Source organism: Tricharina praecox (assembly GCF_024521635.1).
Source record: "Tricharina praecox strain CBS 144465 chromosome Unknown BZA05scaffold_22, whole genome shotgun sequence".
NCBI lineage: Eukaryota > Fungi > Ascomycota > Pezizomycetes > Pezizales > Pyronemataceae > Tricharina > Tricharina praecox.
The window spans coordinates 336,063-361,718 of record NW_026250424.1 but is presented as its reverse complement, the minus strand read 5'-3'; the positions used below and the strand labels follow the sequence as shown (position 1 = coordinate 361,718).

The 25,656-nt window shown below is 56.1% G+C and overlaps 7 protein-coding genes across 7 annotated transcripts; 4 read left to right on the top strand and 3 right to left on the bottom strand.

Annotated features, from left to right (window-relative positions):
* Window positions 1–247: 247 nt before the first annotated feature.
* On the bottom strand, window positions 248–811 carry BZA05DRAFT_341308 (PWI domain-containing protein; the record flags this gene model as incomplete). The annotated part of the gene is made up of 3 exons (XM_051480999.1): window positions 248–471; window positions 551–645; window positions 708–811. 3 exons carry the CDS (start codon window positions 809–811, stop codon window positions 248–250), a joined length of 423 nt encoding a protein of 140 aa, XP_051337115.1.
* Window positions 812–1,783: 972 nt separating this feature from the next.
* On the bottom strand, window positions 1,784–3,678 carry BZA05DRAFT_130047 (uncharacterized protein). The gene is made up of 6 exons (XM_051478782.1): window positions 3,335–3,678; window positions 3,240–3,246; window positions 3,128–3,183; window positions 2,943–3,061; window positions 2,107–2,879; window positions 1,784–2,042 (listed from the first exon to the last, which is right to left on the bottom strand). Exons 1-6 carry the CDS (start codon window positions 3,351–3,353, stop codon window positions 1,976–1,978), a joined length of 1,041 nt encoding a protein of 346 aa, XP_051337114.1. The 5' UTR covers window positions 3,354–3,678; the 3' UTR covers window positions 1,784–1,975.
* A 2,656-nt stretch (window positions 3,679–6,334) lies between these two features.
* On the bottom strand, window positions 6,335–9,812 carry BZA05DRAFT_438026 (peptidase S8/S53 domain-containing protein). Its single transcript, XM_051486473.1, has 3 exons — window positions 8,749–9,812; window positions 7,258–8,692; window positions 6,335–7,204 (listed from the first exon to the last, which is right to left on the bottom strand). The coding sequence occupies exons 1-3, from the start codon at window positions 9,352–9,354 to the stop codon at window positions 6,672–6,674; spliced, it is 2,574 nt and encodes an 857-aa protein (XP_051337113.1). The 5' UTR covers window positions 9,355–9,812; the 3' UTR covers window positions 6,335–6,671.
* Window positions 9,813–12,736: 2,924 nt separating this feature from the next.
* Window positions 12,737–16,095, top strand: BZA05DRAFT_405830 (uncharacterized protein). The gene is made up of 8 exons (XM_051484434.1): window positions 12,737–13,313; window positions 13,665–14,210; window positions 14,259–14,396; window positions 14,451–14,925; window positions 14,978–15,187; window positions 15,242–15,372; window positions 15,424–15,552; window positions 15,600–16,095. The coding sequence occupies exons 1-8, from the start codon at window positions 12,806–12,808 to the stop codon at window positions 15,911–15,913; spliced, it is 2,451 nt and encodes an 816-aa protein (XP_051337112.1). The 5' UTR covers window positions 12,737–12,805; the 3' UTR covers window positions 15,914–16,095.
* A 307-nt stretch (window positions 16,096–16,402) lies between these two features.
* On the top strand, window positions 16,403–17,856 carry BZA05DRAFT_129922 (triose-phosphate transporter family-domain-containing protein). Its single transcript, XM_051478780.1, has 4 exons — window positions 16,403–16,661; window positions 16,794–16,969; window positions 17,059–17,664; window positions 17,724–17,856. The coding sequence occupies exons 1-4, from the start codon at window positions 16,479–16,481 to the stop codon at window positions 17,797–17,799; spliced, it is 1,041 nt and encodes a 346-aa protein (XP_051337111.1). The 5' UTR covers window positions 16,403–16,478; the 3' UTR covers window positions 17,800–17,856.
* Window positions 17,857–19,143: 1,287 nt separating this feature from the next.
* BZA05DRAFT_447188 (uncharacterized protein) lies at window positions 19,144–19,891 on the top strand (the record flags this gene model as incomplete). Its single annotated transcript, XM_051487143.1, has 2 exons — window positions 19,144–19,333; window positions 19,401–19,891. The coding sequence occupies 2 exons, from the start codon at window positions 19,144–19,146 to the stop codon at window positions 19,889–19,891; spliced, it is 681 nt and encodes a 226-aa protein (XP_051337110.1).
* A 3,256-nt stretch (window positions 19,892–23,147) lies between these two features.
* BZA05DRAFT_129879 (uncharacterized protein) lies at window positions 23,148–24,302 on the top strand. Its single transcript, XM_051478779.1, has 2 exons — window positions 23,148–23,892; window positions 23,982–24,302. Exons 1-2 carry the CDS (start codon window positions 23,307–23,309, stop codon window positions 24,026–24,028), a joined length of 633 nt encoding a protein of 210 aa, XP_051337109.1. The 5' UTR covers window positions 23,148–23,306; the 3' UTR covers window positions 24,029–24,302.
* The last annotated feature ends 1,354 nt before the right edge of the window (window positions 24,303–25,656 follow it).

The window sequence follows — 25,656 nt, the reverse complement described above, 5'->3', positions numbered from 1 at the left end:
GGCGGCGGAGTCGCGGAGCGACGCGAGTCACGGCGCGTATCCTCGCGATGTCCCGGCCCACCCCCCCTCCGTCGTCGGTCATCGCCGCCGCCGCGTTCCCCCCCCGCACCACCCCTGCGCTGCCGTCCGTCCCGCTCGCGTTGCCGAACCGCATCGAGTTCCTGGCGACTGGAGTCCTCCTTCTCGCGGCGCAGCCGTTGCTGCTCAGCAGCCTTTTCCGCGTCCTCCTGTGGGCCCCGTCAGCCCTTCAATCCCATCCCATCCCACCCGCACCACCGACCGCACCGCACCGCACACGAACCTTCAACAGCCTCAACTCCTCCTTCTTCTGCTCCAGCAGCTCCGTCGGCACGCCCTGCGGACTGGCCTGGGCGCTCAGCAGCAGCGTCCACATGGTCTTGCAGAAGCCGGGAGTCTCCTTCTCGAGGAACCCCGTAAGGTTCAGCTGTATCTTCCTAGGATCGGGCTTGTCTCTATCAGCCGCCGCCTCTCTCCCGCCTTCCCCCCCCCCCCACCCTTCCCCTTGCCCACGGTAGTTTTGTTTTGTTACTCACGTATCTCCCCTCCTCCAACATGCCGTAGATGAAGTCGATAACGACATCGTCCTCGTTGGCCAGTATCTTGACTACCTGCTTCGCGATCCACCTATGCCCCCGCGTCCGCATCAGCACCCCCAGCCAACCCCGATAAGTGCAACGGGGACGTACTGCTTCATCACTTCGACATTGACCTTCTGCATGTCCACCTTCTTGGAGTACTCGGGCGGGAACTTGGTGCTCTTCAGGAGCTTCGCGTCGACGCCGCTGGACATGGTGCGCGAGTTTTTGTCGTGGGTCGTGGCGTGTGCGGGTTGTGGTGGTGGTGGTGGTGGTGGTGGAGGTATGTAGGTGCTGTTGGTGAGGTGAGGTGTCGTGTGTGGTTGTAGGGTGTGTGGTGAGGTGTGGTGCGTGGGTGTGTAGGTGGTAAAGAAGAGTGTGGGTTCACCAGTAAGTTAACTAGAGGCTATTTACTCCAGAGTAGCAATTGGTGCTTAAACTCGAACCTGGCCCTGCCTGACTCTGAGGGATGTAGGCTTGGCAGGCGCCATTGGTTGCAATTCCAAATACATAGAGAAGTGCTTTCTTTTCCTCCTCTATCCTCTTCCTCCATTAGAACTCCAGAAGCGACCTTATCCAGCTAGATCCACAGTTCGAATGCGCCCTTGAAGTTTTAGCTGTTTATATATGGGTTCTGCTTCGTGCGGGCATTTTATGTACCGTAGGTAGTCGGTTGAGGCTGAACACAACCGAGCACTCGAGCACTCGTGCGGCTTTGGCCGGTTCACTCGATATCACCCGCAATGTCCCTTAATCGTTGATGGCCCCCTCCCCCGGTCGAGTCTTGATGAGGGTGGCGAAGACGCATAGGTACATCGCATCATTCTCTCTCTTTCTCGAGTCTTGGAGTTTTGATCTGCAGATGGACAGAGGTACTGTACTGGCCAACAAAAAATAAAACCCGAGTCTCGATGCTCATCGCATCATGCACACATGCCTTTCTCATCACGAATTTCTCACGAATTTCTCTCCACAGATTCGGAAAATAGTACTGTACCAGAGAAATCTCCAATTGACACCACATTCTAACATCCACACCTCGACACTTCCACACTTTCTAAGCATACCATACCATGCGCTCTATGTTTTACCAAAAAGACCGCAGAAACGAAACGAAACGGAAAGGGAAAAAAGGAAAAAGGAAAACCGCATAACCCAGCCCGAAAAGGAACCCAAAACGAAAAGAGGAAGGAAGGAAGGAAAAAAAGAGGAAGAAACAGGGGGCCGAAAATAATTACAAGTTTGCCCACACGCTTCTTCCCCTTCCTTCAAATCCCTTTCGTTCTTTTAATCAACACCATCGAAAAGCAACTCCCAAGCCAGAATAAAACATAACAAGAAACACAATGAACAAGAAGAAGAAAGCCGTGTCATTTAGATTAGATCATGGGGTTGGACTTGTATTCCGGGGCAACACCATTGGTCACGCTCTTCTCTGCTTCGACTCTGTAGAGATGACAAGGTCGACGTTAGTTTTGAGCACACCCATGACGGTCTGGATCACACTTACACTGGCACAGCCTCGTCCTCCTCCTCCTCGGCCAGAAGCCGCTCGCACTCCAAAGCAGCAATGCATCCGGATCCTGCGCTGGTGATGGCCTGTCTATACCGCTTGTCCTGCACGTCGCCGGCGGCGAACACTCCCTTGATGTTGGTATACGAAGTTCCGGGCTGGGTGATGATGTAGCCCTCCTCGTCACACTGGACCTGTCCCTTGACGAGCGATGTGGCCGGCTCGTGTCCTACGGCGTAGAACAGTCCGTTGGCATCCATCTCCTCAATCTCGCCAGTGACGACATTCTTGATCTTGAGCGTGCCCAAGAGCTTTCCGTTGCCCAAGCACTCCTCCGCCACGGTGTTGTACTTGATCTCGACCTTGGGGTGGGCCGAGAGACGCTTAGCCATGATGTTGGACGCCCTGAGCTTGTCTTTACGCACCAGCACGGTCACCTTGCTGCCGTACTTGGTCAAGAAGATGGCCTCCTCCGCCGCCGAGTCGCCACCTCCGATGACCGCCAACGGCTTGTTCCTGAAGATGGGAACGGCGCCGTCGCACACGGCACAAGCACTGATTCCCGCCTGCCAGTAGGTCTCCTCTCCGAGCAGACCCAACCGTCTCGCCGACGCGCCGGTAGCCAGGATGACAGTGTCGGCGGTGTTGGGCGCGCCGCTCTCCTCACCTTCGATCCAGTACTTGAACGGCCGGTCGGACAGGTCGAGCTTGGAGACCGTCTCGGTGATGATCTCGGTTCCGAACCTCTCGCTCTGGGCCCTCATGTTTTCCTAATCCACCAGAGTCAGGGCAGTTCCTTTCGATCGACGCCGGTGATGGGCGGGTGTGCGTACCATGAGCTCTTGTCCGCCAATTCCGTTGGGGAAGCCAGGGAAATTCTCGACGTCGGTGGTGGTCGTCAATTGACCGCCGGCGGCGATTCCGTTCGCGAGCATACCCTCGTAGAGGACCGCTGTACGGTGGTGTCAATGACTGCTCCATTATTTCTCCCAGCCGAGCAGAGCGGTTCGGAACTCACGTTTCAGTTCGGCACGGGCCAGGTACACCGCAGCGGTGTGGGCGGCGGGGCCAGACCTGTTGAGGCATTAGTGAGGGGAACGGTGTCACGATAGCGGGGTTGCGCATAGTACCCAATAACTATCCGGAGCGACCATCCGTTAGCAACGAAACAGGCAGACAACCAACCAGGAAGCAACACGACCACGGGAGATTGGGGAGCACTCACTGACTACTTTGCTGTGCATGTTGCGGCTCTGTTTTTGCAGGCTAGGATGCAGAGAAGACGGAGACGGCGGTCGGAGGGGGACTGCGGACGAGGCGGTAAAGGCGATTCCCAGCAACGGCCGGAGAGGAGCAAATCTGAAGAAGCGGGAGGAAAACGTGGTTGCTAGATTTTTTTCGGGTAGGATGGAATGTCGATAATAGGATGGACGCCGGGACGCGGGGGGGATGATTTATAGGATGGAAGCAGGTTGCGAGGAGAAGAAGAGAAGTGTTGGGGGGGTTGAGGGGTAGGGTCTGAGGAAGCAGGGGGGAAGCGGACGGAACAAAGGCGAAGAAAAGTTGCTGATGTGATAGTGGGTCGGGCTGGAACTTGGGGAGCGGCAGAGGGGACGATAGAGGCGTTGAAGGGCTCAGATCCTGACAAAAGCGGACGGCCGGGGGGGTCGGACGCTAGTGGACAGCACAGGAACCGATCAAAGTTCGGAGGAGATCACGACGGCTAAGTAAGTGCTGACTTGATCACATGAGAAGGGAGAGAGAGTCGATGGACCTTTCCGAGGCGTCTGTACGGATGCGAGATGGCTGTTGGAGATTCCGCACAGCACGGCGAAGCGATGGCGATGGCGATGTCTACAATATGTTTGGGCACTCTACACGTCTAGAGTACCTGAGAAGTAGGTACCGGTACTCCACCACCTTTGCTCTGCCATTCTACAGCCTTCCTTTCTCGACACGCACATGCACGGTGACCCAACCCGATCGCGACTCCTTCGATAGGATCGACCGAGTCGGTGCAAGATGATGTAGACACCACCACTAGACGCAGACTGGGCGGCGTGTAACGTGGCACTGGGAGAGACGGAGAGACAGAGAGTTTGTTAGCAGCTCGAGCCAGCCAGCCATGATCCGATAGGTACTGCACCTCCACTGCACCTCCACAGCTCCAGCTATGATCCAACCCATCGGCTCAACCCTCTGGCCGTCCCGAGTTACCGGCTGCTCCAGCATCACCAGCATCACCAAGCAGCTACCTACCCAGGTATCTCTGGAGTACATGGAGGACTGAGCGAGCACCCAACCCAACCTCCCCATCCCACCGGATGTCGGCTGCTCGGGGGACGGTATGTAAGTGAGATCTAGGTATCCGCCCACTTGTATCCATGCCATCCATGCCATCCATGCCATCTCTCTGTACTCTACTCTACTCTACGTGTAATGATACCTAGATCCTCCCGAAGCACCCCCGTCCATAGAGTACCTGTGTACTGTGTGCCGTGTACTGTGCTCGTATGTAGGCATGCTACGTATCTATCTACTCCATGTATGCCGGTGTGTGCCTCCTCTCCATCCAGCCCCCCATCCCCAATCTGCACGTAGTATATGTACTCCACACCACAGCAACCGACCACAGAGACCGGAGCCGACAGTGGTTGCGTTGTGGGATGGGATGGTGATTATGGAATCAGACGGCATCCAGACTTACGCAGGGGCCAGTCCGCCAGCCAGCTCTGGGCCCTGCGCGCAACACAGACACAGACAGACACAGACACGGATAAAAAAAGAAAGAGAAAGAGAAAGAGAAAGAGAAAGAGAGAGAGAAAGAGAAAGGGAAAGGGAAAGAGAAAGAGAAAGAGAAAGAGAAAGCCGAGGCGCTCGCTCGTGCGAAGGACGGAAACAGTCCTTGTAGGTACTCTATCTATATTACCTACATAGAGGTGGCCGAAACATGGTAAGTTGGTAACGGCCCTTGACGCTGCCGCGGCGCCGGACGCGCGCTAAGCTCGAGAGTCTGGAGTCTGGAGGCTTGATGACAATGTCAGCGACCGCCGACCGAGGCGTCAGGGCTCAGCACTCGGTCGTGCCATGTGCCGGTACGTAGGTTTATTTATGTCTGGCTGCCGGGGAGTAATATCGAGGTCGATAGGTAGAACTGAACTGAACTGAACTGCATTAAAGGAAGGTTAGTCTGTGGTTTTCTTGAATATCCGGCAGCTGGACGGCGTTCGGCCTCGTGAATTGTCCGTCCGCCAACAGAATCAGCTCTGGTAGGACACATTGATGCTGGTATCAAACGATGGAGACCGGTGGAGAACGGCACGCCTAACCACAGCACGCCAAACCACTGCGATATCTCTCCGTTGAGGGTCCTGGCCAGCACCGTACTGGACCAGAGATAGTGAGTAGAAACAGTACCAACCGCCGGTACCAACGACGGCCACAACAAGACTCCAGAGTGCCAGTATCGAACGGTAGTGAGCGGTGGAGCATACTAGGTACAATGACGTAGTTACCACTGCTGAGGTCCAAGTCATCCCCGAGTGACGGAGAGAGAGAGAGAGAGAGAGAGAGAGCCCGCTCCCCGCTCCCACGTTTCGGCGGTAACGCACCACGGCAGCCGCTCGGCTTCCCGGCTTCCTATCTGCCACCGATGAGGTTCCGCACCACAGCAAGCCTGCCGCATCGCTGGCATAATTACCGGTCAACATTCGAAGGCGCCCGTACGGAAGCTCATGGCCCAAGGGCCAACACACATTTCCCCGCCCCGATCGCATCGTATCGCATCGGGCCGTGACTTGAGTACCCTGATTCTCTGATTCTCTGATCCTCCGATTCTCCGAAGATGCTCACTCAGCCTCACTCCCCCATGCCATTAACTGTCATGGTAAAGTAGAGTGCTCTTCCTCCGCCTCTTTCGGGCCGGATCTTCCAAGCCGGTGTTCCAAGCCGGTGTGTTCCGGCTCTGTTGTGTTCCGGCACTGTTATTCCAAGCCGCTGTTCCAAGCCGCTGTTCCAAGCCGCTGTTCCAAGCCCGCATTTCCGAGAGCACACCCGCTTTTAAACGTCCTCGACACTCCCGGCGCCGTCCCGCCGTCCCGCCAGGCCTTGAATACCGGTACTCCCGACCAGTCGTGCTATGTACGAGGCTGCCCGTGTTTTCCTGGACAAGTCGCAGAATCGCCCACCCAGCACTGCTCACCGGAAGTTTAGACACCATAGCATACCAGCACTAATCGTTCTTTGTCCATTGGATTATAGATGGCCATTCACATCGCCGGACGTTTATCACGCATACCTCCAAGCCTCCGATGTCGATGATGGCAAGTCTTCTCGATACACCCTACACCCTGTACCCATACAGTCCCGTCCTCTTTGCCATAGAGCAAAGTGGGATCCCCCTCCTCCCTCCCCCCCTCCCCCCATCCATCCATGACTCAATGCGAATCGATCTTGTTAAACAAACAAACAAACAATAACCCCGCCCGCCGCCCTTCCCCCCACACCACCTAAAAAAACAGCAACATATACATTACACCCCGCACCTCCCAGCCCACCCCTCATCACCGATTCTCCCTCCCCAGCAGCTTCTGCCTATCCTCACCCTTGCCGCTCTCATCGATGCCCCTAGCAGCATCATGATCATAATAATCCTCCTTCTCGCTAGCCTCCGCATCCTCATCCCCATCCTCATCGTTATCATCGCTGAAGAGCTCCTCCTCATCATCACTAGCGCCAAAGGCATCATAGAGGTCACGGGCCTTTCTTCTGCCGCCTGCAGCAGCACCAGTGGTCTGGCCGCCGCCGCCGCCGCTGCCGCCGCGGGAGCGCCCACCGCCCTCCTCGAGATCGGCGTCGCCGAGCGCCTCGAACTCGTAGTTCATGCCGTCCTCGCGCGCCTGCGCTTTGCGCCGCTGCTTGAGAAGGTATACTGCTACTGCGCCGATGAAGAGCGCGATCACGATGATCGCGCCGTACATCCATGCTTGCGTCTTGGCTGAGACGCCGAAGGTGGGCAGGAACGAGGGGAGGTAGGCAGCTGAGTCGCTGCTGGTGGAGTCTTCGGCGGTAGTAGAGCTAGATGAGGGGGATGCGGCTGCGGGGGGTGAGTATGCTGTGTGTAAGTGGAGTGGGGGGTGCGGGACTGACCGTTGTCGGTCGGGGTTCCTTGCGCGCCGTTGCTGCTGCCGGGCTTGGAGTTCACCGGCCGGTGCAGGTGGTCGGTTGGATTGCCGGTGGCGGCGGCATGGTCTGTGGGGAATTCGCTGGGCAGGTCGGTCGTAGTGTGAAGCGCGCTGGTCGTGTGCGAAGCAGGCAGCTTGTTTTCCTCTCCCGGTAGGGGATGGGGCTCGGCCAGGTCGGCATTGATCGCCTCGCCCCACAGCGTGATGCTCCAGTCGACAAGCGTGCCGTTGTACTCGTTCTCCTGGGTGTCCCTGATGATGATGGCCCATTTCCCGATGCCGTCCTCGCCCCAGTGCTTGACGGTCATGAAGTCCCAGTTCTCGTACCCCTGCGCGCTGTTATCGAGATCCCGCTTCGTCGCGATGTGGCTGACGACGCCGTTCGGCGAGATGAGGTCGACGCTCAAGTCACCACGGCGGCCGTGCACAGCGTTCATGCGCACCTGCACGTGCTCGAGCCGCGCGACATTGGCGTCCTTGATGTGCTGCTCGGTGATTTCGATCTCGCTGCGCAGTCCCTTCTGGCCCTGCGGGATCTCGTGGTTCGCGAGCACCACCGGCGATTTGTACCATGTCTGCGGCTTGACAAGCTTGAACGTCTTGGCCGCCTGCACGATGGCGTAGGCATCGAGCTTGCCGTAGCCATACCGGTGGCTGTACAGCTTGCCGAGCGCTGTCTTCTCCCACATCCCGTCGTCCACGTTGATGGGCACCGCTGTGTCCATCGACAGGTACTGCAGGTCTCGCCATGTGAGCTCGGGCCGTACCGACAGGACGAGAGCGAAGATGCCCGCCGCCAGTGGGGCGGCAGCAGATGTGCCGCCGTGGCCGGAGTAACACTTGTTGGTGCCAACGTCGGTCGTGTGGATCGCATCGCCGCTACCACTGCTGTAGGTGACCACCATCTGCGCCGAGCAGTGTTCCGAGTAATATGGGTGATTCCCTTTACGGTCCACGGCTCCAACAGTGATACTGTAGATGCTGTTGGTGTACCCGTCGAAGTTGCAGTTATCGCCATTGGCAGCACCATTCCCGGACGCAAACACAAAGATCGACCCCAGCCCGCCCCGGCCTTGGTTGATACCCTTCAAGATCGCCTTCTTGATCAAGATTCCCGGCGCCTCCATAGACTTGCCGTCGTCCGGCGGTCCCCAACTACACGAGTAGATCTGATTATCCTGGTAGGCATAGTTCAAAGCGACTGCTTCGTCGGCGTCGGAGATTTGTTTCGACAGGATGCGGATACCCGCTACTTTGGCATCGTAGGCAACGCCGACACCGCAGACGTTGTTCCGCACCGCCGCGATCTCTCCCGCGCACCGAGTACCATGTCGATCGTCACTAAGGCGGGGTCTCGGTTCCGCGGTTTGGTCGTTGAAGTCATACGAACCTTTTGCGAACTGTATCCCGATCAGCCAAGCTCAACGGGACGGGGGACGCGGGACGGGGGACTAACGTAGTTATCCTTCAGGTCATCACTGTACATGTCCAGGCCGTCATCGACGATCGCGACCGTCGATCCGTGCCCGGTGATGCCCTCCAACCACAAACCGGTAACATTCACGTCGTGGCCCTGCTCCACGGTATTGAACAAGTGCCACTGTTCATGAAAGATCGGATCGCGAATATCCAGAGCGCTGGAGATATGCTCGAGCTCTCTCACCAATCCCTTATCCTGCGCGCGGTCTTCCAGCCTCTTCTCTCTCGGCGGCGGCGGTATCCGTTTCACGAGGCGCTTCAGCTTCTGTTTCTGTGCGAAGAGGATCCCATCGCTGCTCGCATCCCGCTTTCCTTTCTGCCGCAGCTGGTACTGTTCGATCACGTCGGCGTCCCCCTTCGGCCCCGAGAACAGGTAGTGGTCGTCGAGCTCCCCTATCTTCCCCTCGAAGTCCAGCCCGAGCCGCCCGGCGAGGTCGTGTGGTGTAGCATGGCGGGATAGGTGCACGGCGTAGTACTCCCGCGTATCGTACTGTCGCGCGAGTGGTGTGTTGCTGCTGCTGCTGCCGCCGCATAGCTCCACCGCCACTAGCTGGAGCAATGCTATCCACGAGGTAATCCGCATCGCTGTGTGGGTGGTGATGGCCGATTGTGTCGTGTTTGCCGTGCCGTGTCGTGGTCGTGGTCGTGGGCGTGGTCGTGGTCGTGGTGGTCGTAAGCTAATTGAGTTGCAGAGCTCTGGCGCAGTTGTTCCAGTAGCGTCTGTATGTAGGTTTGTAGGTACCTAGAGTACTTGAGTGGGTGGGTGGGGGAGGTGCGGTGCAACGGAAGAGTTCGGCGTCGTCGCTAACTGACAGTTCGTTGGTCGCCCGGGAGTCGGAGAAGTCGTTTCGCCACTGCTATTCTGCTCATCAAGTTGCTTGCTGCAGCAAATAGGACCGCGTCGATGAGGCGGTATGATGGATAATCCGAAAGTGTTCCCTCGTCGACACCGTGGCCTGGCCTGCTCTGGCCTGTGGCTGAGAGAGTGGCTTGGACGCAACAGCAAGCTTTGGTGGCCGCGCGGCAGGGGTCGGCAAAGTCATGGCAACGGCAACCCAAGCTGGCTTGTCCGAACGAACCTACTCTACATAAAGCACCCAGAGTACCTCACCACATCCCCTCTTTGTTATCTACTCTATCTACAGAAATGTGAATTCGCATGCACGGAGCAGCTTGCGAACGACGACCCCCCTCCCCCCCCATGGTCCATCGCGAGAGATCCGAGATGGCAGCGGTCTGTGGGTACTCTACATATGATAGAGCAGTTACGCCAAGACGGACGGACGTGCAGGAAGCGCCCGCCCGTGCCCGTGCGTGCGCGCGGCTTACACTGTGCAGTTAGCGTTTGCGCCCGTGGCCCGGATGAGACCTCAATGGCGGGTGCGAGGAGTGGCTCTCACTCACTCGGCAGGAACTTGCAGCGTCGACTTGGTAGGTACCATTTAAACTTGGTTTCCCCGGGAGACATCGTCTCTATATACTAGTACTATCGGCAGCGGTTAAGACTATATACTAGGTATACGGTCGCATCCTTTCACTCGACTTTCTCTACGGTAACCATGGTATCAAAGGCCGCTTTTCGAGACGCCCACATGACCTGTAGTCTTTGGACTTCATTATGGCCTAGGACCTACCTGTTCTTTGATCCCACCGAATCGACCGGAAGTCCGGAGATTATACCGTACTCGGTCGACACCCGGGGACCACAAAGCAGCAGCAGCCTGGTATCATATATATAGGAATGTGAATATAGATTCACGGCTTTGCGGCTTTGCGGCTTTGCGACTTTGTTCTCGGCTTACTCGTGGTGAAGGGGAAGGGGAAGGGGTCGGCGTCCCGCATTGTTCAATGTTGGTGTCGCCCGAGTAGTAAGTTCCAATCTGTATGAAGACTGAAGAGCGGGTTTGAATGGAATTTCTCAGCCTAGGTGGATAGCAGTATTCCACTCTCCCGCCAGCCCTACGGCTTATATGCGAGTGACCACCCATGATCCTCTGCATCACATGATAGTTTCCGGAAGAACGATCTTCCATATCCCCGAGTGATCCAGCATGCAGGGAGCCATCAGTGATAGACAGGGGCAACAACCATAGGCGAGGTGCGAATCCATCTCCATCCCTAATCCATCTCCACCGGGTGGCGAAAGGGATAACACCCTCCATCTCATTTGATGTTTTCCGTGATTGCGGTTCATCCCGAAATCTTGCGCTGCGCTGAACCCCCCGTCCAATTTCCTGGTGATCGTCGATGAAGATAATTGGCGGGCTAGGAGATGCGCGACCAGCGCTATGAGCTAGCCCGAAGATCCCCAGTGTGTGGTGACTGGCGCACGGCCGGAGTGGTCAACCGAACTGGAGTCTGGGCGGACACTCAGCTCGAATGGTCGCTGACTATAAACGACGGCTGCGGCTGTAGAGCTGAGGACTTGAGGACCCGAGGACTTGAGGTTCACGAGCTGAAGCCGTGCAGGCAACGAGGACTACAATTGAGAACTATTCCAAGTGCCGCTCTACTATGATGGTGCTCTTGGAACTTGCACTCCACTTCCTTGATGAAGTCGGGTACTACCAAGTACCAGCACATGGTACACACATCTCCAGCCACCCACTTCTCCCCGCCAAGGGCACGCGCCATCGTCATCGACTCGGCTACCAAGCCTCGCGAGACAAGCTACCACCACCACATAGAGTATTTTGTAAGCACTCTAGATACATAGGCTTCCGTCGCTACATCGCGCGGATGCTGGTGCTGGTGCTGGTATGTATCTCGAAGCTCAAAGGGCGCCGCCCGACTGCATCCCGTTCCGGCAGGATGTTTTTTCTTTCTTTCACGGCGGCTTTGTGCTTTGTTCTGGTGCTCTTTCTGCGTTGGAAGTTGAAACTGAACTCGAACTCCAGCTCCTTGTGCGCCGGACGGTGATCCATCCCTCTGAACTACTAATACTATGATATTACTATATCTGTATATATCTACCCTATATCCTATCCTGGTGCTGCATGACGGCAGAGCCAGGGCTGCCCCCGGTGCGCGAGATTTCGATTTCTCCATCGTCGTCATACGCATCTCGGATCTCTGCCTCTGCGTCTCTCGAGTCTCTAGCCTAGCAGTCGTACAAACTGCTCCGTATTCTGTGTCGCGTCTGTTTGGTCCACTGCTTGCTTGCCCGCCCCCAAGTACCTAGAGGACCTATCATTGCCTACTATTCCTCCTCCTCCCTCAATACGGTGCTAGGTAAGTAGAGTACACACACACCCACACACATACACACACACACACACACACACACACACACACACACACACACACGGCACACCTGCGTATTGTGTTGTGAGTCCCGCCCACCCGCCCGCACGCACACATGCGCAATTGAGTGATCCTCACACATTACCTTACCTTACCTTCTCGTCTTCCACTACGCACCACCTCCAATACCTGCACTCAATCCCGCCTTCACCTTACTTTCGCCGCCACCGCCTTATCCTTATCCTATCCATAACCTCCCGCCCGCCGCCTCTTCCGCCGCCTTCTCCACCACCGCCGCCGCCACACCGCGTCCCCCCAACTCCGCAACTCCCTCCTCCCCAACTCCAAATCTGGATTCCTCCCCACCGCCAGCTCGTCGAGTGTCGGGAGCAGCTGTGCTCCCTGGGACCTCGCCGACCTCACCAACAACCACTACATATTCACACACGCACACGCTGCGCAAGCCGTCGTCAACCTCCACGCGGTCGATCGATTTCGCGAGCGACCGATCGCCGCTGCAGAAGCTCGAGCGCGAATTGAAGCATATCAGCCAGAGCTCCGACGCGGATCCCGACGGCGTCGTTAGGTCGCTGAGTAGACGCCACGCTCAGGATAGGCACGGGGATAGGAGCGCGGATAGACAGGTTGGACAGGATAGACAGGATAGACAAGTTGGACAGGTTGGACAGAGAGGCGCTGCAGTTGGCAGTCAGCCTGCTGGGAATAGGGATAGGGATAGGGATAGGAGCGGACGGGGTGAGGCCGACGATACTATACGCAGTGCCAGTGGTATGAGTAGGAGGCAGCAGCAGCCGCAGTCGCTGCTGCGAGAGCAACAATTACAATCCCAATCGGCACCACCACCGCAGCAACAGCCTCGTCGTATTCATCCACATCCTCTCCCGCCTACACCCCAGCCGGACGAGGAAGACGAGCAAGAACCAGAGATGCCACCTTTCGGCCGCCGCCCGTCCCGTGATGTCCCGGTGGGTAAAGAGCACGAGATCAAGCGGGCGGACTACTACAAGACGCCGTCCGGAGCAGAGGACCACCCGGGGCCACAGCCCACGTATGATTTTCCTCCGCAGAACCCGGCTGCGATAGAGTCCAACAGCAAAATTGGATTCCGGCATCGTCACCGCCGGCTGTGGGGCGGTACGTCAAGTCGAGGCGTGGACTCCGGCAAGGTCGTAAAACCGACCGAGTCCATCGGAGGCGGATTCACGCACGAGTTCGCCCGACTGACCCTTGAGGATCGAGAGGCCGCCGGACAGGTGGACGACGGGCCGAATTGGCAGGGTAGGAACGGTTTTCAATACCAGCCTCAGACGGGTCCATTACCTACAGACATTCTTGGTCGTATGGCTAGACCCGATTTTTTTAGCCTGAACATTCCTGGCTCCCTTGATGGTCCCGCGGATACCGAAAATCCCACTATACCCAGACCCTCTCATGGCGAGTCTGAACATGGCGGTGACGATGCTGTTGGAGGACACCACCACCACAACCTGCATCTTCACCACCATGTTCACGATCCCGAGCATCCCTCTAACCACCACCATCCGGATCATCTCAAGGCCCCGCATACTAAAGAAGAGAGACAAGAAGCGCTAACATTGGCCTATATCCGGGCGATCCCCTCCCGTCCAGTCCCAGATCCACAACTCTTTAGACCCAGACTATCCGTCAAGTGCGGCCCGCTGTTGAGGTACACCGGACTGCGCCGCGACGATGCCTCGGCCCGATCACCGCAGGGTGGCCGCGAGACCTGGCGGGGTTCCGTCATGATACTAACCACCGACAGCGGATCGGACTATTCGACGACGCCAACCCTACGCCTGTATTACGTTAACGACGCCCAGGGCAGCAGAAATGATGGACGCAGGGGCCGGTTCTCGGAGGTTCAGAGCCTGAAGTTGCACGCACAGAATGGCGTGACGTTCTGGCGATTCAACCTCGAAGTGGAGCTAGCCAACACCCAGTCCAAAATTGCGTACCAGATCAACCACGCACAGGTTGTGCACTTCTGGGTGCCCGCGAAAGGCCAGATCATGAACATTATGTTTCACAGCTGCAACGGCTTCAGCCTCAGCGTGAACCCGAAGGACTTTTGCGGGCCGGATCCCTTGTGGCGAGACGTGCTCGAGAAACACAAGCAGCGGCCGTTCCACGTCATGCTCGGTGGTGGCGATCAGAGTAGGCTTCCTTGACATGTAGATGGACACTAGTTACTGACGTTGCCAGTTTACAACGATGCCGTCTCCAAGCAGACGACGCACTTCAAAGCGTGGCTGAATATCAAGACGCCTTTCAAGAAGTCGTCGCACGAATTTACTCACGAAATGGCGGTCGAACTGGAAGCATTTTATCTCGAAAGATACAGTATGTCCCCCCATGGGGTCCGTGGCCTGTAATTGCGCCGTGCTAACCCTCCAGGTATGTGGTTTTCGCAGGGACAGTTTGGCGTTGCCAACTCGCAGATTCCGATGGTCAACATATGGGATGATCACGACATCATCGATGGCTACGGATCCTACCCGAACCACTTTAACCGCTGCCCCGTATTTAGTGGCCTCGGGGCGGTCGCGTTCAAGTACTACATGCTGTTCCAGCACCAGAGTACCACTCAAGAGCGCGAAGAGGATGAGCCAAGTTGGATTCTCGGTAGTGCGCCCGGTCCGTACATCACCGAGCTGAGTCGCCACACGTTCATGTTCCTCGGACGGAGCGTCGCGTTTCTGGGACTGGACTGCCGAACGGAGCGGATGAGAGATATGGTAGTATCCGCAAGGAGCTACGACAGGATTTTCAACCGGCTCCATAAGGAGATGGTTCCCGGCGAGACGAAACATCTAATCGTGATGCTCGGTGTACCTATTGCTTACCCGCGGCTAGTATGGTTGGAGACTTTGTACGTCGCCGCCACCCCGTACTCGTGAGCGCCTGCTTACATGCTAATCCAGGTTGACGTCTCGAGTGATGGATCCGATCAAGGCGCTGGCCCACATAGGCGTACTCGGTGATTTCTTGAACTCCTTTGACGGCGGTGTAGAGCTTCTGGACGACCTGGACGACCACTGGACGGCCAAATCACACAAGTCGGAGCGGAACTGGTTGATGCTGAAGCTGCAAGAGTTCGCGCACCAGCACTCGGTCCGAGTGACAATCTTGGGGTTCGCCAACCACACACCCACACAGTCGCACCGAGTTTAGCTAACGCTGCGCAGAGGCGACGTCCATCTCGCCGGTATCGGCCAGTTCTTCTCGAATCACAAGTTGAAAGTGCCCAAGAAGAATGATCACCGGTATATGCCGAACGTGATCTCGTCGGCGATCGTCAACACACCGCCTCCGAACGGTAAGTCTGACTTGGACGGTCTGGATTCCAGCTAGCTGACCGCATACACAGCGTTGGCCGACATCCTGAACAAGCGCAACATGATCCATCATCTCGACGATTACACCGACGAAGACATGTACCCGATCTTCCTGACCGATGTCGACGGTACGCCACGCAACAACAAACGGCTGCTGCCCAGTGAGTGCGCCGATTCACATTCCGAGTGTAGCTACTAACAGGCACAGGGCGCAACTACTGCATCATCGACGCGTACGACCCTGAAAGCTGCAACATCGGCTTCGAGACCAAGCCAACCAAGAGGTCAACCTTCTCCAAGATCGTGAAACCACTCAAGAAGAAGGGCCCGCCATCGGCAGTCCATCTGCCGGGCGATGCTGGCCTCGATGGCGCCGTCGGCAGCTCCGAGTACATGGATCCGCACGAGGTGATGCGCGACGGGCTGCAGGTCACCCTGCGGATGGAGATCAACCAGCGCGATCCGTCCGGTGCGACCAAGCCGTACAGCTTCAACGTTCCGGCACTCACCGTCGAGAGGTAGCGAGTGCTTGTATGATATTGTGTGATGTGCGGTTTAGTTATACCCCTTCGTTTCGTGCGCTTGGTTGTAGAAGTCTTTTTTGCTGTGGTCGGTCGGTCATAGCGCCGGGTGGTTGAATGGATCGGTTGTTTGGTTGATTGGAGGTGGTTGCGATTGTAATGAGAGTAATGCAATAATAGTACAATTTTTTAATTGCAACTCGCGAGTGACCCAGGTGATCCCCGCACTAACTAATGCCGCATCATACGCGTAAGCGTCACCGTGTCGCTTATATACAGCCCGCCCATCCGTTCCATCCCTAGAGTGTGTGTAACTTTATGTTTGTGCGTGGTGTCCCGGTAATTATCATTTCATTACATAACCCAGGCGACAACTGACTGACGGAACACGAACTCTCCATCCCTCTTCTCAGCTCTCGCACCGTCGTTGTCGTCGTTGTCGTTCGGATTTCCTTCATTATTCACCCCGCCCCGCCCCCCGCACCCCCCCCCCCCCCCTTATTGTCACCCTCACTCACACCACACACACACACACGCACACACACACACCAATCAACCAACCGTTCATGGCGTCGTCATCGTCGGAGCAGCAGCAACAAAAAGACACGCTGCTGCTACCCCCGCGCGGACGCAGCGCGTCAGTCATTGCGACGGAGCAGGACTCGGTCCGCACAAAGTATGCGTGGCTGACGCTATACTTCAGCCTCAACCTGGCGTTGACGCTCTACAACAAGGCCGTCATGGGCAAGGTGAATAATAATATCCCACGCGCCGCCGCGCCGCCGCCGCCACCGAGACACGGGAGCGGGAGGGAGGGGTGCGGCTATATAGTATACGATATATAGGTAGTAGATAGCTGATAGGTAGCGGCGCACACACAGTTCCCGTTCCCGTACCTGCTCACCGGCATCCATGCCGCCTGTGGCAGTCTCGGTTGCATGTTCTTCTACTACCGCGGAACGTTCACGCTCACGCGCCTCACCGACCGAGAGAACCTCACGCTGCTGCTGTTCTCCACGCTGTACACTATCAACATCGCTATCAGCAATGTATCCCTGTGCGTCCCCCGTCCCCCGTCCCCCGTCCCCTAACGAACGCGGGGCCTCACCGAACTGACCGGAGACGGATGGGTGGATGTGCGCGTAGGCACCTAGTGACGATCCCGTTCCACCAGATCGTGCGCGCGATGACGCCGTTCTTCACCGTGATAATCTACCGTTTGGGATTCGGCAAGACGTACAGCCGGGCGACGTACACTTCGTTGCTGCCGGTGGTAGCAGGCGTCGGCTTCGCCACCGCCGGGGACTACTACTTCACGCCGATGGGTTTCATCCTGACGCTTCTGGGGGCGTTCCTGGCGGCGCTCAAGACGGTGGTAACGAACCGGATCCAGACGGGCCGGCTCAAGCTGTCGCCGCTCGAGCTGCTGTACCGCATGTCGCCGCTCGCGTTCGTGCAGACCATGGTGTACGCGTACTTCACCGGCGAGATCGCCGCCGTCCAGAAGTTCGCTGGCGAGAATATCGGCAGGAGGGAGGTCATGATCCTTGCCGGAAACGGAATCCTCGCGTTCGCCCTCAATGTCATCTCGTTCACCGCGAATAAGAAGACGGGTGCTCTTACGATGACCGTCGCTGCGAATATTAAGCAGATCCTCACGATTATCCTGAGTATTGCCTTTTGGGGCCTCGCCGTGGGCTGGTTGAATGGCCTGGGCATATTGTTGACCCTGGCTGGGGGCGCGGCGTATGCGTGAGTTTACTACTACCCATCGTCCCCCGCTTTGTTACTTTGTCACTGACACATAATAGGAAGGTCGAGCTAGAGGCTAAACAGTCGAAAACGACGGTGCCGACTGTGCAACTGGAGGAGGTCAAGTCGGGGTAGTCGGAGTAGAGTAGAGTTTTGGAATATTTAGAGGCTTGGATTGGATTGGGGCGCAATTTGTGCATGATGCGATGCGATGGATGGACTTGCGGGTTTCATAGATACATATACCCACTACTGGTTTTTGTCGCTCTCATACTTTGGCTGGCTTGGATTGGCTTGGTTGTGGATGTGGGATGTGGGATGTGGGGTGTGGGGGATGTGGAGATGGAGATTCATACCTGTCGTTGTTTCTGTGCGCCATTTTGATGAATGTCCGGGCGAGCGAGCTGTCTTTATGCTACATACCGACCGTGTCGGTGTCGATATACCATACATTAGGTGCTTAGGCAGATGGCCATTGGCGGTTTTCTTTGATGTTCCAAGATGCTATTATGGGCACACAGATAGCGGGTGTGGACATATACAGCGCAGTGATGCCGTCCGTGCTAGTGGGTGTGATACAAGCTGGTTGGTACGATACAAGCTGGTTGGTACGATACAAGCTGATTGGTTGATTGGTGGTTAAAGAGAGAGAGATCTTCCTGTTTTATTTCGCATCCAGCCTATCTAGACTATGGCGAACCGTCGCACTCCTTTCCTGCCCACTCTGGCCGGCCGGGGGTTGGGACCCCGTTACCAGCCAGCACGATGTGGCGTTGTTGTTGGTTGGTGGTTTTACGTGCTATGCTATGCTGTGCTGTGCTGTGCTGTGCTGTTGCTGTAGCGAGTGCAGAGCTGTGACACACCCTCGTATGTATGTAGAGCACAAGAAGGGAAATTCTCCAAAGCAGAAGCCAGGGCGGCCGAGCACATTGCGGATTGGTACATACATACCTCATAGGTTGCTCGAGAGCTGTCAACGCAGAGCTGCTGCTACCGGTATGTAAGGCCGCACCCTGGATGCGGAGTGGTTTTTTGTATTGTACTTGTACATAGGAAGCGGATGGTGGATTTCACTTTTTGGCGAGGTTAGACTTGCGCTGGAATGGATTCTTCTCTTTCTACATGCATTGAGTATGGTGCTCTACAGAGGATTGTCCTGGACGATGTCGGAATGGCACGAGCGTAGGAGATACTTGTATGATTTTGAGAATCCACCTTCAGCTAAAAGAGCACTCGATATAACTTGAATGTTTCCCTTGGTTGCGCTCATTGGGCTGGTATCACCGGGACCCCTGCTTTTGTGTCGCGTGGGTACTGTCCGATTCCCGTGCAAACGCAGCCCATTTTCGAACCAGCATGGGTCTAGGTACTCTATGCACATGATGCTCGCTACAACTCAACCCCCCCACCACGACCTCTACCTCCACCTCCACCTCCAGCATACTTAGCACACCCACCACACCCACCACGACCTTAGCAATGGCACCCAGCATCTTCATCGCGATCGCCGGCGGCGCCGCGTCAGGCAAGAAGACCGTGCAAGCCGCCCTAAAATCCACGTTGCTATCTCTACACACGGGGTCAGCAGACACACTCACGATCGAGACGCTTCACCAGCGTGACTTCCGGCACGCATCCTCCAGCACCGCGCTCGATCCCGACAGCCTCGGTGCCCCGCCCTCCCCTTCGCGCTCCTGCCGTGCAGCACCACTAACAGCGCTTTCCCGCAAGAGCAGAAACCTACGACCTCGACCTTTTGGCCACACACATCTCTTGCTCTACCAGCACGGTAGTAATCGCGGAGGGCACGTACCTTCTAACACACCCCGGGCTGTTATCGCTCGCGACCGTGAAAGTATTTGTCGACAGCGACGCAGACGTGCGGTTGGCGCGGCGGGTGCTGTCGCTCCCCGCCACGGAGCTGCAGGAGACGCTGAAGGCGCACGTCGCGTTCGGGAAGCGCAACTACGAGGCGGTCGTCGCGCCCACGAAACAGGTCGCCGATATCATACTCCCCGATGGCGGCGGGAGGGAGGGCGAAACTAGGAATGGCGTGTTGCTTATTGCCGGGGGAGTTATGGATGATATTGTCAAAGTTGTGGGCGCCAGGGCGGGGTTGGTGGGTAGGGCGAAGAGCTATGAGGGGAAGGAGGCGAAGGAGGCGAAGGGCGTGCTGTGTGAGGCGGATCTGACGATGGGGATGCCGACGTACTATGAGACTGTGTAGTTGCGGGATGGCGTAGGCGGTGGTAGGCATGTGGGTCCGAGTGGAGGTGGGTTGATATCACGGTGGGCGAGATATGTTGCGCTCGTGTCGAGATGGGCATGCATGTAGGAGTACATTGTCGCGCATGGCCATATACTTCACACACATGCTACACCGGACGATGGTGGACGATGGTGATCGCTTCTTGCGGATGACAGCTCGGTCATCGACTGTCACACGAGCACCAACTCGACGATGATGCAATGTGGTTGGAATCTTAAATACGCTACATACACCATCTGCGAGCGTCGAGAGCTATCCGTGTTTGTGCCGGTATGTAGCAAAATAAGCCACTTCCTCGTCGTCGGCTGGCAGAGCTTCACTAAGTAGCCAATATCTTCAAAATCGTCATTGTCACTTCGGTAGCCTCGCATGCGGCTTGGACGACGGGACATGAGGTTAGAAGGTGGTGGGATTGGGGACCGGATGCATCGGTCGGGAGGAGGAGAACACAATGGCAAGAGACTGTGAGCGATCGAGCAATCGAGTGAGAAAATGTGAGCGACTGATCTACTATGACTCAGGCTCGAAGTGAAGGGCTGGATAAACTAACCGTACAACTTCTCGACTAGTCGCGCCGCATTACTCTACATACATCGAACCTGAGGAAAGGTACCAGTCAGACCCTCCAACAGTTCGAACTGGGAACAAACTGGGGGTGTTCCCGAACCAACCAACTGTTGGAGGGTAGTGAACTGAACCAACTGGCAAACTGAACCAACTGCCGGGGTTTGAACTGGGAAAACTGCTTGTACCATCAGTTAAGTGAGGCTTAAAAGTTTGTGATATGTAAATCTGTTGCCACTACAAACCCACCGGCCAACTGCCTACAACTCACCACCTAGGTAGTCGCTACTACCAACCTAGCGCCCAGTAGGACGCCGCGGGTTGACGAGCTTCGCGATTGTTGTTCATTGCCTGTCGAGAGGAATGTTCGAAACCGGGCTGCCGCGATCGAATGATGGCTAGAACCGCGGCAGCAACGTCATTTTCCTAACCTCGGCCGAATGGACATTGACATTCTGTCTAGGTATTCCAGCCATGTTGGCTGAGGTTGAACGGCTGTTCTCCGAGTGCAAGATGATTCAGACTGATCACCGGCATTCCCTAGATACCGAGAGTGTTGAAGCTTTCGAGTGTATCCAACCCAACGGTATCGATATCCGTGGTTGACTGGGTGCCATCTCGAGTCAATAATCATGATTGACTCCGATTGACTCCGGGACACGTTTAGTCAATAAACGTAATTGACCCGGGAGCGTCCCAAGTCAATAATCCTGATTGACTCGGATTGACTCGGGTGCATGTTTAGTCAGTAACCGTAATTGACTCTGCGCCACCAAGAGGTTCAATCGCCGTGCTCCCATAAGTTAGGTAGGTAGCATCAGAGTAGTAATTCAAATCTAGTACTGCACATACATCTTCTATAGCTCTTTCCGTGACCGTTCACAACTAGGTAGTACTGAACCCATTTTCTACCGCTTTTCCGTGACCATGGGAACCACCTATCTCGCCCACTTTTGCTGCCCTAGCTGAACTGGCAGTTCATCCGCTGAACTGACAGTTCTACCAGCTTTCCCAAGAACAACTGCCAGACATATCATATCTAAACCAACTGGGAACTGACAGCCTCTAGTGTCCCCAACTGAACCGGGGACAAAATCAACCAGGACTGAACTGTTTAAACCAGTGTTCCCATTTCAACTGACTACATAACTGTTGGAGGTCTGGTACCAGCGTGGCGACAGAATAATGCGGAGGAATCCCACTATTTACCCTCGAGCACCCTATGCGACCCGTCCCCGGAAGGCTGGAACACCCGCCCTCCACCCGCCCGCTTACCCACCAGACCACCAGGCCTTCGTCTCTCCACACGCCATCCAGCAGCTCGGTACTCTACGCACCCCGTAGCAGCCGGCTCCCGCATCGCATCTCGTGCCTAATGCCACGTGTAAACTGTGGTCCGTGCCCGCGACTTCCGCGCGTCAATTGATCACCCCACTACTTTCGCCAGGGCGAGGGGGGTACGTATGTGTTGGGCGGGACGGACCGCGGTCTGCGGCGTTTCACATACATACATGATATCAGCCGGGATGCTGTGGCCAGTGGGGTGATTGTGGGATGCGGCGGGGGGTGGGGGAAGGGGGACGTAGAGTACGCGATTGATCGGCTTCCCACGGACCTGCTGTGCCGGAGGAGGAGTCTGTTCGGCTAGAACGAGGCCGTTTTTTCAGGGCGGGGGCTCCCTGTAGAGTAGTACCTACGGTATTGGTGGGTGATGGGCGAGGACGCAGTGCTACCTACCAAGGCGTCGCTCGATGGGACTCGGGGGGCGGCTGTTGCTGTTGGAACTTGCGATGTGGGCGGTCCGTTAGGTCGTGCCGCAGGCCCGCAGTGGTATTGCATACCGAGAAACTTGACTACAGTGCACGGTTTTGGTCGTAATGTATGGTTGGGTTGGAATAATTATACCCGCGTTCGGTTGTAGGCTGGGAAGTTCGCGGAGATACCTAGGTACTGTGTCTGTGTCTCCGTGAGATGGGCTGGCTGGGCTGGCTGGGTACTTCTCTGCTCAGGCCGATCGCCATGCTGACGGGACGTCACGGATTCTTCTTGAAATCATTCACGATAGCACGGATTCCTCTGGTGAAGGTTTGGTGCCGTCGCGGGATCTACTGTTCGGTATCTATAGTACCTACCTAGAGGCTAGAGCCGATATCAAAGACCCCGAGAGTCGCCGCTTGAGCCCGCCCGCTCGCCATGCTAGGTAGTATGATGCATGGCCGATACGCTTGGATGCGGACGGATATCGCTACTCCACGACGTTACGCTATCACAGTAGGTAGGTTAAGAAGGAAGATTCTGCTCCATATATCGACATCACTCGGGAATTTGCACCTCCACAATGACCAGCCAGCTGTCAATGCGCAATACATGCTCGATATTTACCACCAACCTCATCCGCGGATCCATCCGCCACAAATTCCGAGTGCTCCCCCATGACCCCATGACCCTCCCTCACCCGCGGCGTACTCCGAATCCTCCGCTGCTTACCTAACCTCAAACCTGCACATTCCGCCGATCGCGCAATCCCAAGTCCCACGTTCAGCTACCTACCCTTCCCTCATAAACATCTCAAACAACAAAAAGCAAAACACACGCATACGTCTTGTTATTGCTTTTGTCGCCGGCGACCAGCAGCCCGAAAAGCCTCGTGACGAGCTGAGCTGAAACGACGACGACGACGTTTCCCCCACGCCATGCCCCATGCCACCGAACAATAAGCCGCCGACCGAATAGTATTAGCAACAGTTTCGACAGCAGAGTTCGCTGCCTTCGCTGCGCCCGCCGGGTTTGGCCGTGCTTCGCCGTGGAGATGTGGAGATGTGGAGATGTGTTTCTACGTGCGTATCTGATGTGGAGGAGGGATCTGGAAGAACAAACCTTGGGGGAAAGCGGAATGCCAAGGATGTGCGTGAGTGAGAGGTCGGACTCGCCAGATGCTTATATGCACCTCGAGCTAGGGAGATGTCACCAGCAGCTCAGCTGGAGCCTGGCGTCGGCGAAGTCCCGTCACGGCGCGGGGCGGGGCGGGCGCCAATTGAGTGAGTGGCGACCGTCCTCCTCCCGTTCTCCCGTCCTCCCTGCCGCCCGTCGTCGTCTACCCTTCGTATATAAGACACTCCAGTCCGGTGAGGCTGCCTCGATGTTTCGCACCAAGCCCAATCCACTCAATCACCAGAAACAACGTGATCCTTCACCCTTCACCCGCAGTCCACCCAGTCCACCCAGTCCACCCAGTCCAACCACAATTCACGTGACATCACTCGAGCCAAGGCGTGCGCGTCCCCCAATTCCTCCAATTCCTCCAAATCCCCCAATGAAGTTTCAAACACCGGGCCGGAAGCGTGCCGATCGCTGTTTGAGGGGGGTGGTGCCCCGTGCACACAGTCTACTAGGAAGTGAGTAAGCCCCAACAGTTTTATTGGCTGCGTGTATCGGCGATTCGGCGATATGTAGAGTATTAAGTGCTAACCCTGTAGAGTACAAGGCCTGGGGACGGAATTCCTCCACATTCGTGAAGTGAAGTTGAAGTGAAGTGAAGTGACTTGGCCGCAATGGGTTTATTCGAGACATTTGGGTCACGTTATGGGTGGGTAGAGTGCTGTGCTATATAGAGTAGAGTAGAGTAGAGTAGCCAAGAGTGGGTAAAGACATGGTGGAGGCATCAAACATCGTGGATATGAGTTGAATCCCGCACCTTCTTGCCGCATATCCATCCGGATTCTTGTCGTTTGGGACGCTAGATGCTGCCGTGAGGCGTCTATCGAGTAGGTCGATGGGGTTCCCTAGTATAGTCTCAGTCCTTTATAGCATGTTTACTTCGAAATCTGGATACAGTCGTCGTGAGTGTGTTGCTGTCGGAAGAACGTGCCACCGAGGGCGAACGTAGTGAAGTGAAACTATGGGGTAGATGTTGACATGTGGGAAAGGTGAGTGTTGAGTGGTTGGAGGAATTTGTTTGGAAGAAACCACCGCTGCCTTTGGAAGACGCAGCATGTACTGTGACTTCTGTAACTACATAAACTAACCGAAAGACTTCCTGTCAATAAAACTAGTTGAAGGGGCGCTTCCAAGTTCCAAGGCCACCATATTGATACCTATTCGACCCTCTTCGGTGCGATCCAGCATCGCCGGCTGGTCCGGCTCCCCAGCAAGAAATATATTTAGATCTTGCTACGCTTAAACTGTAGGCTCAAGCTTCGATGTTTTTAGAACTCCAAAACTTTGGCAGGCGACGTAGTCGTGGCTCGTAGCTTCAGGCATTGCGAATGAAACTTTGGCTGGTAGACATGTGTAATTGCTGGTCAAAGAGACTGCCATAGATGCAATTTTCGACCATTCTCGGTGAGCGGCGGGTGTCCGGAAGGCAGCGGAATGCAGTGGAAGCCAATTGGGATGATGGGGCCATTATTGGGCAAAGTGGGATGAAGCAAGTCAGCAAGACAACACAGTTTCGGTGAGTAGCATTGGAGAGAAGCATGTAGTTGACGGGAACAGTGAAGATGATATACCGTAGCTATATAAAGTGCAGATTCCCAGAGTGCAGGTTCTGGAGCAATGTGGGCATAAGCGAAAGCCAATTCCCAGCCGAGCCGTTAGGAAACTTCCTGTAAGATTCCGGCAGCAGGTGGCACTCCAGTAGCCGTCGCGGACGAATTCCGGGGCCGAGCTTGGGGGAGACAGCGATGACTTGGTAGATTATGGAGCAGCCGTCCGGCGGAGCTGGAGGAAGCTCGCGATTAGGCGGTAAGCGCGGCAACGGACGACCCGCGACGAAACCAAAGCTCCCGCGTCGTTGCCCGGTGGACACGTTTCGAACGCTTCCAAATTCCCCAGTTCCCGTAAACGACTGCAGCCAAACAGCCCCGGACGTCCAAAACGAAGCGGCGATTTCCGTCCCGATCGGGTAAAAGATGATGGATTTCCGCTAGTCGAGGCCATCCTCCCTTAATTTGCCCCCCCTCCCTCCCCATAAGCCGTCTAAGCATCCACGTGATCCCCTGACCATGCCTTACCCTGCATACGTCGCTTGGCTGGGTGAAGGCGCGCGGAATGGAGCAGCAGTGCGTGCCAAGGGGTGACATTTGCACGGGAAGGAAGTTCTCCGCAAGCACAAGCACAAGCCGCGACAGTTCCAGCTCGACTCGGAGAGAGAGCACTTT